The 11,657-nt window shown below is 41.8% G+C and overlaps 2 protein-coding genes across 3 annotated transcripts; both read right to left on the bottom strand.

The window, feature by feature from the left end:
* Positions 1–263: 263 nt before the first annotated feature.
* Positions 264–4,074, bottom strand: LOC147325424 (molybdopterin synthase catalytic subunit). The gene is made up of 4 exons (XM_086299932.1): positions 3,963–4,074; positions 2,855–3,011; positions 2,632–2,755; positions 264–2,544 (listed from the first exon to the last, which is right to left on the bottom strand). Exons 1-4 carry the CDS (start codon positions 4,072–4,074, stop codon positions 2,437–2,439), a joined length of 501 nt encoding a protein of 166 aa, XP_086156058.1. The 3' UTR covers positions 264–2,436.
* Positions 4,075–4,245: 171 nt separating this feature from the next.
* mocs2 (molybdenum cofactor synthesis 2) lies at positions 4,246–9,808 on the bottom strand. 2 transcript variants are annotated; one of them, XM_086299933.1, is made up of 3 exons: positions 9,631–9,808; positions 4,463–4,601; positions 4,246–4,384 (listed from the first exon to the last, which is right to left on the bottom strand). In XM_086299933.1, the coding sequence occupies exons 1-3, from the start codon at positions 9,806–9,808 to the stop codon at positions 4,258–4,260; spliced, it is 444 nt and encodes a 147-aa protein (XP_086156059.1). In that variant the 3' UTR covers positions 4,246–4,257. The 2 variants fall into 2 exon arrangements, with proteins under 2 accessions (XP_086156059.1, XP_086156060.1); XM_086299934.1 differs by having other exon boundaries at positions 4,463–4,587; positions 9,631–9,747.
* Positions 9,809–11,657: the final 1,849 nt, after the last annotated feature.

Genomic DNA, 11,657 nt, shown 5'->3' with positions numbered 1-11,657 from the left:
TCTAGTTTATTTTTTTTGTTCCTGGTTGTGTTTCCTGTTTTGAGTTGCGGAATTCGGGAATTTCCCATTTTAGGGGTAACTAAAGTTTATTTGTTTATGGTGTTTTAGCAATCATAATTATTTATTATAATGGTTTCATATTGTTGTTCTGTTTAATTTCTATCTCTATAACTTAACAGAAATAACTAAATCCAAACATTGTCCACTGTTTGCTTCAGAAACATCTAATTTATTGCTGAATCGTTTTATACATCATTCATATGGGGCATGTTATCCTCTGAACATGTTAAGAAAAAAAGAGGTTAGATAAAAGGTGCACGATCATTTAACGGCCAACGTAAAGGCTCCTGTGAGAAGCAGGCATGTATTAATTGATCAGGTTAGTTACAGCAACCCAATGCTTGCTTCATTTTCCTCACCCATTTAGCAATGGGTGAAATGAGAGGCGATGACCTATGGAAACCTTTTCTTAAAAAAAAGAAAAAAAAAGAAGAAGTAGTCTAGTTTCACCTTCATCAGGTGACTCAACAGGTTCAGAGCCTGTTGAGTTTGATCACCTGAGCAGGTAACTCGAATGTCTACTAGTTTTCACACACAGCCAGTGAAGGAAAGAGTGAATCACTGAAGGGTAGAGATCAGGTTTCGTTTGAGGAAACATAAAAATTTAAAGACACAGAAATGTTATCTCCTGCTTTCTGCTGAAATTGTAATCCCTAATTTATATTCCCTGCATTTTGTTGTGGAGCAAACGTCTCTACTCACGTAAAGGAAACACAAGCATCAGTTTAACATGATCTGGAACGTAACACAGTGACATACTTACCCCCAGTAGAAGACAGATTAACCCTCTTGAAACACCTCTGGGCACTTATCATGGCGGTATTAAAAGAAACTGAATTGGACATAACTGAATACACAAATGTAATATTCTGTCCAAAAATAACATCTTAAGAGCTTTTTTCTTCCCTGGAACTCGACCTCTTACCATGATTCTGACAGAGGTTTCAATTTGTTTTTCCTGTATTTATAAATATCATAAAAACTGCTCCACTGTGGTAAAATGCAGCTGGTGTGCTGTATGCTAGAGTGTGAGCACCAGCTGTTGTGCAGATTTATTATCTGCTTCACTGTTACACGCTTTACTTCATGTCCTTTTGTTTTTATCTCTGGTGACCACGTGCTCTAGATTTCTTAAGCTTCTTGGATGACGTCGTTGGTTTTACAGGAGATTTTATTGTTTGACACGATTGCAAACATGATTCACATGCAGATACACTCCGCCTGTTAGTCATCATGATCTTATCTCACTGCAGGAGTGCCTGCAGGCACAAGAATGGTTCTTTTAAACTTGCCACAATTAATATTTCCCTTGCTGAGTCAAACATTCAGACCTTCTACTGTCTTTATGGTCTCTTGGTTTCAGAGGTGACGACTGATATCAGGTCATTTTTTATGCTTTTTGTTTGAGAAACCAATTAATCTACGATAAATTCAATCATTCACGTCACACGTGAGTATTTGTAAAATGTTTTTACGAAGCCTGCGTCGCGTCTGTTTGACGCCCGATAACGAGGACAGGAAACATCTTCAGATTAATCAGCAAACTGACAGGAACAAATCTTCACCTCAAGGCACAGCAGTTCACATCTTATCAGATTTTCAGCCTTTTGTCCTCTCTCTAGTTCACGTTCACCACTCGCAGGAATTCTTGGTTCATATTTTGTGCGTGAACCAGACGCCCTGCTTCCTGCTGGAACACCAATACACCAGACTGACCCTCCTCCTGTGGACTACAGAGAAATCTTTCAACCTGTGTGCTTGCCTTCATCCAGAGGAAGATGATGCTTTTCAGTTTAATCCAGATTGAAAATTTTACCACCAGAGGGCAGCATTTTATCAGCAGGTGTGCGTACTGCTTTTTTTTTTTTTTAACCTTTATTACATCTTCAGATCCTCCGTCTCCCCAAGATTTACTTTTCCCAGCCTTCCACTGTAGATACGAATATAATCTAATAACTCACGTGGTTCACTCAAGGTTACACAGATTTAACCTTAATCACTGCTCCACCTTGTGGTATAAATTGGTATCACACCAAATGACAGCACAGACATGCTTTACCTTCAAGATAACACACAGATATTTTGGACACTAAGTTTTACAGCAGTTTTTTCTTCATGTTCTGATGATGGTTTTTAGTTCATTTTGGAAGATTTTACAGCATTCATACATTTAGTATCTTAGGGGGAAAAAATCTATGTGACCGTCAGACTCAGTCAATACAAAAATACAAATTTAAAACATTTTAAGCTTTACATGATCATTAGTTTTTTGAAATATTGTGTTTTAAATGAAGAGAATTAGAGTTAAACTCAAATGGTCTAAACATATAATTATGGCTCCGCCCACCACAAGTATCTGTGTTTTATCACATTTTTTTATTTAGGTTTTCCCTCAGACAATGTGTTTTCTGGCGGTTTCTTCTGATTGGACCACGAACACTCAGCGTTCTCCTTCCAGTTCACCTCCTGCGTGTCATAAACTTCCTGTTGATCACAAGCACACAATCAATAATCAATAATCATTGACATGATGTGTCGATCGCGCTGATCAGACTGGCTCCGAGGTATCACCTTCTTCCAAATGGGGACATTAGCCTTCAGCTGGCTGATGCAGTGCTGGATCGCCTGCTGGCCGTCATGGCGGTGAGGAGATGAGATCGCCATGACAACACTGGTTTCGCCCACCTTCACCCACCTGATGGTGGAAGCTATGTGTCATTTTTTTATTTAAGTTAAAAACTACAAATGTAACACCAGCGTGGCCCCGCCAACCTGCCACATTTAGCGTCCTCACCCGAGCCTGTGGTGGACGCAGATGTGTGTCACGCTTTGCCAGCGCGCTCTGATGTCAGCACACAGCTTGTTGAACTCTGATTGGGCCATGGGCTCATATGCCTCATACTCCAGTCCAACCACCTTCCTGCCGTCTGCCTCGTCCTCGCGGGTGGTACCTGTGTACACACATAGCACGCACAGGCGCATGCACAAATTTGTATAGCCAGCAATGTGGGGACTCATGTCTTCCCCTCATCCACACCTGGTCCTGAACCACTAAACAGCTCTTTGTAGTCTGACACACAGTGAGGAGGAGCTTGATCTCAAAAGGACGACTCATTGCTGTGACTGTTACTGGTTATTGATCTGCTTTAACAAACCTCTATATTATTTTTTTTAAACTTTAAATACAAAACACTAATAATATCTTTGAGAAATACTTGTAGAAAATATTAAGACTGAGCAGGAAATCTGACTGTCATGCTTCAGAAATAAAAGCTGAGTATTTTAACCCTCCGGGGTCGACGTACTCACCAGCGTGTCCAAATCAAACAACAGATTTAAAATGACATAGCAACAAGATGTTATTATTAAGTAAAGTATTTTTATCTGGCTGTTGCAACAGTTACTCCAATTATTGTAAAGCATTACCCTGAAGTGTTGTAGTTTAAAAGAAAAGAAAAGAAAACATACTTTGTTTTGAAAACAAAGTAACTAGAAGAGCTTCCTAAAATAATGGAACTGCAGCTTTGTCCTCAAATGTTTTTACTTTACCTTCTTTCTTAAATACTGGCATTTCACACAATTTTACATGAAATGTTGAAATGCTGTATTGGAACATTAAATAAAAATTCAGCTTTTGTTTTTCTAAAATGCCTTTACACAAATTTGAGTAGTTATAAGAAGTAAAATTTTAAATATTTTATCAATATGCTAGATTTTCTTTTCCTCTCCAGCATTTGACACTTTACATCCCCATCCTATATTAAATATATCACTTTCCCCTTTATCAAATGCTTCTGACTTATTTTCCTCTAAAATATTTAAAAATAAAAGAAACGTGCCATATTGCTTCTTGATGCATGCTCAGTCATCCAGGTAAGTAAATAAAGTAAATGGGAACAAACCTATAAATACTGAAATGGCTCCACACGAAGGGCTGCTGACAGAGTCGACCACTTCCTGCACAGACAGCCAATCACGGCTCAGCTTGAAGACATCGCTCAGCTCCTTCGACATCTTTGAAAAGAAATGGTGGTTTAGATCAAACTTGTTGACTCTTTATCATTAATTTATTGGATTTAAAGTCACAACAGGAAAATATGCTTTGATTTTTAAATTGTGCAGTGAAGCAAGAGCAAATACCTGACATGGACCTTTTTCTTGATCTCTGATCAGTAATTACTTACAGTCTCAAGTCTCTTAGCCCCCGCTGAGCGGCGGCACTACGGCGACTTCGTCTCCGTCTCCCAGAGTCAGCACCTGGTCGCCGATGGGAACGTACTCCTGACGCACTGCCAACACGACGCCGTCCTGCAGCTCGCACAGTCTGGACACACAAACACTTGTTAGACCTTGACTCGTCTTCACACGTATGTTCATGTGCGCTTTTTTTTTCTTTTTTTACCTTGGGTGCCGCTGTAGCAACAGCTTCCAAAGGTCGTGGCTGCTGATTGGTGTTGGCACGGCAACAGTCTTCTCTTCCTTCACACCTGCCAGCTCAACGCTTTTCGCAAAGTACAACACGCACACCTGAAGGAGAAAAACTATGAATCCATCAGATTATTTACCGTTAAACAGTGAGTTCTGAGTCATTCTCAGGGTTTCAAACTTCCTGTTTCCTGTGTGGAGTTCGTGTTATATTTATTTATCTGAAGCTCACAAATGTGCTTCATAAATAAAACAGGAGCTTCATTAAAAGATGTTTTTCCATCACATGAAGCTGTAAATGGAATTTGCCAGCTCAAAATGAAGACTTTCTTAAAGATACTGTGATGTAACACTGAGGCTACACGTCCCAGGAAACCATGAACAGGAACACTTAACAAACGTTTGGGAAATCTGTTCATTAATCTATTTATTGGAGACTAAACATCAAAAAGCTTCAAGATCAAAGCATTTCTAATATTTTTCCAATCATCAGCGTGTACATTTCTGCTAACACGGGAAAACTCAAACTGCTTCCTGTTTGTGTTTGGAGACATGATGAAGACTTCCTCCTCCTACTCATCATCATCATCATCGTGACAGCTGATAATGAATAATGATGATGGAAGATATTGATATCAAAGTCAGCTTTGAACCACACAATTCTGACTTTTGGCAGTTTTTTTTGTGTTTTTTTAACATTTTAGTAAATATTTATTTATTTTTTGTTTTTTAACCAAAAACTGTCATTCTGAATTAATTACATACTTTATCCCCCAAATACTAAATAAATATTTTTTGATACTTTTCTGATTTTGTTCCCTTAAATACCCTCTTAACTCATCAATTCTCCAGATTTATTACAAATTCTGAGACTTTCGCTAAAGAAGCATCATAAAAACATAAACGGGGGTCAAGGCCCATCCAAAAAAGTCACTGTGGCCTTCAGCTGATTTCTAATGATACCCTTCAACTGTAAATCACATGAATTCATACAGTTTGGTCATGAAAAAACTTAAACGCCCACAGAGTTAATGCAGTGTAAGCTCAGTTGAATTTGTAGTAACCAGCATGAGTGAGGAGGCCAGAGTGGCTGGGCCTGTGCAGCCCAGACTCTGGGAAATACCCGTCGTGTCTCTCTGAAACTGAAGAGGTCGTTCTCCAGCCTGTGCAGCTCATCTTAAAGCATGACAAACTCAAACACTGCAAAACAAATGGACACGTGTTGGGAATTTTCTACCCTAAACGTCAGCTTTACACCTGTGGCTACAACTTAAAGAAGTCCAGACGCTTTTCTTTGCAAGCTCCTTTGACTACGATGACCTGGATGACTGAGAACCTTCACAGACATATTGCCGTACATTTTTGGAGGAACACCCTTCAACTGGTGCGGGAGTATGAAAGGGAATCAAGGAAACTAGCGGATCATAGGAACCATCTCCATTTCAACCTAAGATGCAGACAAAGCAGAGTTGTTTCTAAGAGCCTGCGCCTTGGATCCACTGTCAGGGGATACAGAGCAGACTTGATTCTACAGAGAGCACAAAATCACTTTTTAAGTGAAAGGATAAGACAGGTCCATTTCACTATAGATGCCGTCCAGATCAAGATCAGCCAGACTCTGCAGGAACTGGAAACCCTTCTACCCTCTCCAATCTTAGAAGAGGTTTACAAGTTTGTGGACAAGGCTCAGCGGGCCCAACACTCTAAAGGAAAAGAAAGACAACGCAGGACATTTCACACCTTGCTTTCAAAAACACACACTCCTCATTCTGAACCTACACAACCCAGAGAAGAAAACACACCTGAAGACAGTCAGGAGAAATGGGTAAAGAACTTTTCAGACAGGATTCTCACTGAACCTGAAAAGAGAGTATTAGCCAAAGGACTCAATTTTGCCATTTCTCCACAACAGTTGCCCATAGTGGACCAACTATCCAACCTCACAATACAGGAAAAGAAGGCCGTTGCTTCCCTGAGCAAAGACCACAACATCACTGTTTTACCAGCTGATAAGGGAAGATGCACCGTGGTCCTAAACACTACAGATTACCATACAAAGATCACTACTCTCCTCAGTGACAACAATACCTACGAAGCCTTAAAGCGAGACCCCACAAGCAGCTACAAAAAGAAAGTTATAGCTTGCCTTCAAGACTTTGAAAAGGACAAAATCATTGACCGCCTTACATATCACCGCCTTTACCCAAGGGATGCCATACCCTGCATTTACGGACTTCCTAAAATCCACAAGGAAGCTGTCCCACTCAGACCCATAGGCAGTAGCATAAACTCAGCCACTTATAACATTGCAAAACACCTTGCTACCATCCTTGCTCCTCTCGTGGGGAACACCCCACACCACATCAAGAACTCCACCGACTTCACCGACAAGGTCCAGAAACTTACCCTGGATCCAGATGAAACCATGGTGTCCTTTGATGTAGTCTCTCTCTTCACTTGCATACCCACCACGGAGGCCGTGGAGACTGTCAGAAAACGACTACAAGAAGACAGCTCCTTGGAGGACAGGACACCCGATCAGATTTGCACACTGTTAGACCTCTGCCTCACCACTACATATTTCAAATACAACGAAGGCTTTTACAGACAAAAACATGGCTGTGCCATGGGCTCCCCCGTGTCACCTATTGTAGCCAACCTTTACATGGAGAAAGTGGAAAGGAAGGCTCTTGGCTCTTTCAAAGGAAGAGTACCCAGCCACTGGTACAGATATGTAGACGACACCTGGGTCAAAATCAAGACAAAAGAAGTGGAATCCTTCACTGCGCACATTAACTCTGTGGATAAAAACATCAAGTTCACCAGGGAAGACACAAAGGACAACTGTTTGCCTTTCCTGGACTGCGCTGTGCACATTGAAGAGAATGGCAACCTCGACATCGAAGTTTACCGGAAGCCCACACACACGGACTAGTACCTCCTCTTTGACTCCCATCACCCTCTGGAACACAAACTTGGAGTAATTAGGACCCTACACCACCGGGCAGAACATGTTCCCTCTAAGCCTGAAGGAAAAAAGAAGGAACACACACATGTAAAGAAAGCACTCAAAACGTGCGGCTATCCTAAATGGGCGTTCTTAAAGTCAGCAAAGAGGCACAGAAAAGAAGACCAGACACCAGCGAGGGAGGATAAGGACAGATGCAACAACATTGTCATCCCCTATGTAGCCGGTGTATCAGAGAAACTCAGGAGAGTTTTCTCCAAGCATGACGTCCCAGTGTATTTCAGACCCAGCAACACGCTCAGACAAAAACTGGTTCACCCGAAAGACAAAACGCCAAAACACAAACTTAACAATGTGGTGTATGCTGTACAGTGCAGCGAGGAATGCTCAGACCTCTACATTGGAGAGACCAAACAGCCACTTCACAAGCGCATGGCACAACATAGAAGAGCCACCTCCACAGGACAAGACTCAGCAGTCCATCTGCATCTTAAGGATAAAGGACACTCTTTCGAGGATGCCAATGTTCACATTTTGGACAGAGAGGACAGATGGTTTGAAAGAGGAGTGAAAGAAGCCATCTATGTCCACTGTGAGCGACCATCTTTGAACAGAGACGGGGGTTTACGACACCAACTCTCTGCCATCTATAATCCAGTTTTGAGTTACCTCCCCAGACGCCTGAACGCCCACTCACATCCTGGGCCATCTTGAGCTCGCCCGAAACTCTGGCTGATTGGGACCCACACCCAGTTTCACACCTTGGCTCAGGCGATTAGAGGATCATCAGGGGGTCCTTTTGTCCCTCTGTGGGGGGTCACTCCCACTAGGTTTATATCTGGGACTCTCCACCATTTGACCTTAGAACTGAAGAAGCTTCTCAGATGAGAGGTGAAACGTCTTCAAGCAACTTAAAGAAGTCCAGACGCTTTTCTTTGCAAGCTCCTTTGACTACGATGACCTGGATGACTGAGAACCTTCACAGACACCTGTGGCTACATTTCTCTGAGGTGTACTGTGTATACATCTTTGGTTACATACTGGTTTAAAGTAGCTTGTTTATCCTTAAATAAGCCTGTAAATTTGACCCAGAGTTCAGGTTTAGTAATCATAAAGGACTGTAATCTTTAAACTGTGATTGCTGACCCCTTTTTAAAATAATACAATAATAATAATAGTAAAGTCCCCTTATCCAACCCACCCTTTAAAGGGGCTCTGGTGCTGATCCTGCAGAATGTCTTTTAAAATTACATTTAATCACAAATGAACCTGAAAATTAAAGTTAAAAATCACATTAGGCCTTTGTTGTTTACCGAAACTGTTACAGACGTGTTTATTCATTCAGTGCGGCTCGGATCTGAGCATGCCTCAGATATTGACTCCTACACTCTCGTATGTTCAGCAGCAGGAGGGAGGACAGAGCATGGAGGTATTCAGGAGACGCATGTTCCTGGAAGTTAGCAAACTGGTATTTAGGTCAGATTCTTCATTCAGCTCAGCAGATACCCAACACTTATGGTTCTTATTCTACCGACAATGGGAGAATAAATCACTTTAATGCCTTAGATGTTTTTAAATATTAGAAATGGTTTAAATATTAATGACAGTTTTCCTTAAAACCATCTAAAAACTCGTAAAAAATACAAATGTTACAACTTTTTACCGGATATGTTTTTCCCCTCAACATAACCTGATAAAATACTCAAACTAATTTTGTGTCTTTATCCTTTTAATCCTCTCCCTTCATCTCCAGATTTCACCATCAGCGCAGACCTGCAGACACACGGAGGACAGACACCACCGCAGGTGTGCTGGCTGAAAGGGGGAGGAGCCTTTTGGAGGATCAAGTTTGACCTTTCGTTGTTTGATTAACCTTTTCCTGCTGATCAGCCATGGCGCCCTTAGTTCGCCTCCAAAAGTCCGTTTGAAAAACATCAAATCTGAACATTTTTCACCCCAAACATACGCGTTTCAGTCTAAACACCGCTGATGACGTCATCGTGACATGAGCCGGAGTTCGGCTTCGGTTCGGCTTCGGTTTCCGATCACATGTCTGAGTTTTGTTTGAATGTTTGTTTCCTGCAGCTAGTCTGAACTTCTGTTTCTCTGACAGGTAAATGTGATACAGTCAGCGTGGTGTAACGTCAGAAAACTCGCACAGGTGAGAAAAGACTCACCTGCGCAGTCATGAAGAAACGTGCAGAGGTCAAGCATGTGAGGAAGGTTTCCAGCTGTCGGTGAGCAGCAGGAGACAGGAACGCGTTTGCTTTCTGCAACTTCCTCTTCAGCTTCATGAGCGGTCTGCAAACAGTACAGAGCTGCAATGCTGCCACCTGCAGGTGTAGGTGCGAACATAGAGCTTGTCCTGATGGAGGTGCTGTCTCTAAAACAGCAATAAGGATAATTATTAGGCCAAATGTAAATAACAAAATAACTTTACAACTTAAAGTAAAATTGGGAAACGTAAAGTCTGGAACAAGTCTTTATATTAAGGGCCATCAGTCAAACAATATTGTTTTGTCTCTGGGCCTAAACAGCGCCTTGTGTGTGACGTCTTCTTTTTGCGCATGCGGCCGCTTTGAGGGTTCACACAGGGCTCAAGACTAACCTTTTGCTACGGTTGCACTGGTGCACTGGCGCACCCAAATTTTTTAACCACATCGCTTAACACCGCAGTTTTTACATGTGCACTTTTTTGCGGGGAAAATTGCTGTCCATAAAGACAATATTGATTTATAAATGATTAATTAACAATCTTGTGCTTGTGCATTGGCACTCTTTGATAATATTGTGGGTAATGTTAAACTTATTCATCACGTCGGCCTCCTCTGACGACCTGTTTGCTGCTGCCTGCCGCTAAAAAGGCAATGGGGAGAGGGGACACTTGGGGAGTGCATTTATCGCAGCGTATAATGTGGTGGAAGCAAAAATGCGTCTGGACGCTTTTCTTTTCAAGATCCTTAGACTACGATGACCTGGATGACTGAGAACCTTCACAGACAAAAATGCAAAAGTAAGAAGGAATTCATGAGGATGTTTATCAAATGTGAAGCGTAGTTTGCTGCTGGTTCAGTGAATTTTGGTTGGAGAGAGACAAAACCTGCTGCTCAGAAGCTAGCCCAAAAAGAGTATAGCGTGGACCCGACGCACCACAATCAGTGAGCTGTCGGCTTTCAGCCCCGACGGCGTGTCCGTGTACGGCCATCGGGTGAGAAAGCCGAGAAAGAGAAAGGTAATTCTGATGCGTCGGGTCCGTGCTCTGTGTTTACGTCCTTGTGCAGAATCCATTTACCTGCTCTCATTTACTGTTTGTTGAAATTGTTTTGTGAGCTTTAACCTGAGATTCTGGTGTTTCTGGCCAAATACATTATATTTAAAAGTCAATTCAGGTTTTAATGAATCGATATGGCTTTATTTAAGTTACTCACCTCTCTATCTGCCTGCACTTTCAACTGGACCACGGCCAATCAGAGAGGTCCCACCCCTGACTATCTTTGATTGGTTTAGACCACGATAGGGGCACAATGTGTGTCTGCTGTTGACCACACGGAGACTTTCAGAGTCTTTTGCTTTTCTTTTTTTTTACTCGAACATTTGGTTGGACTCTAGAGCCCTGTCACACTAGAGCACGTTTGCTGTCACATTTTATTTGTAGTGTGAACAAGCAGACAAAAAAAATCGGATTTGATCAAAAAATCGGAATTGAGCATTAAGACCTGCAGTGTAGCCTAAGACTCATCATGATTCTCTGTATTAGAGCTCCTGAGATCCCGAGGAGTCCTCGGACCAGATACAGCATCCAGGCACTCATCCCAGTTTGGCGTGCCTGGAAAAACCTCCAAAGGAAGCTCCACCTTTCACCTGAGCACCACATTAATCCACCTTCAGTGTTAAGATGCTGAGACTCTTCAGCTACCTCGCTTCAGGCAACTTCTAAGACGTGGAGGGCCATTTACCAGTAAATAAGTCATGTGCAAAATATGTTTACTCTCCCCCACTATTCACAAGAAAAGCCCTGCCTACTGCTAACTGGAGAAATTAACACTCACTGCCTTATAATATTTATTTATTTATTTTTGTGTGTCTAATCTTCACAGCGCCTCCCTGCAGATTTGAATCTACTCTGAAAAGTCAAATCAGATTGTCTGAAGTAAAAAGGAGGCAGAGGTATTGATAACCATTTATGTAGATTAGAAATTTCACT

This window comes from Aulonocara sp. 'chitande type north' Nkhata Bay, linkage group LG7 (assembly GCF_057382095.1).
Source record: "Aulonocara sp. 'chitande type north' Nkhata Bay isolate Kocher_YH1m ecotype deep benthic linkage group LG7, A_spYH_male_GT1.1, whole genome shotgun sequence".
In the NCBI taxonomy this organism is placed as follows: Eukaryota; Metazoa; Chordata; class Actinopteri; order Cichliformes; family Cichlidae; genus Aulonocara; species Aulonocara sp. 'chitande type north' Nkhata Bay.
The sequence above is the reverse complement of the archived record's forward strand: the minus strand, read 5'-3'. Positions and strand labels throughout refer to the sequence as shown.

Excerpts from the sequence above, each read along its gene's own strand:
- mocs2 (XM_086299933.1), bottom strand. The coding sequence starts at position 9,808 with ATGTTCGCACCTACACCTGCAGGTGGCAGCATTGCAGCTCTGTACTGT. Across the intron at positions 4,602-9,630 it reads GTTTCTTCATGACTGCGCAG|TTTTTCTCCTTCAGGTGTGC; the intron begins GTGAGTCTTTTC and ends ATGGATTCATAG. Across the intron at positions 4,385-4,462 it reads TTGCTACAGCGGCACCCAAG|ACTGTGCGAGCTGCAGGACG; the intron begins GTAAAAAAAGAA and ends TTGTGTGTCCAG.
- LOC147325424 (XM_086299932.1), bottom strand. The coding sequence starts at position 4,074 with ATGTCGAAGGAGCTGAGCGATGTCTTCAAGCTGAGCCGTGATTGGCTG. Across the intron at positions 3,012-3,962 it reads AGCCATTTCAGTATTTATAG|GTACCACCCGCGAGGACGAG; the intron begins GTTTGTTCCCAT and ends GTGTGTACACAG. Across the intron at positions 2,756-2,854 it reads TGCGTCCACCACAGGCTCGG|GTGGGTGAAGGTGGGCGAAA; the intron begins GTGAGGACGCTA and ends TTCCACCATCAG.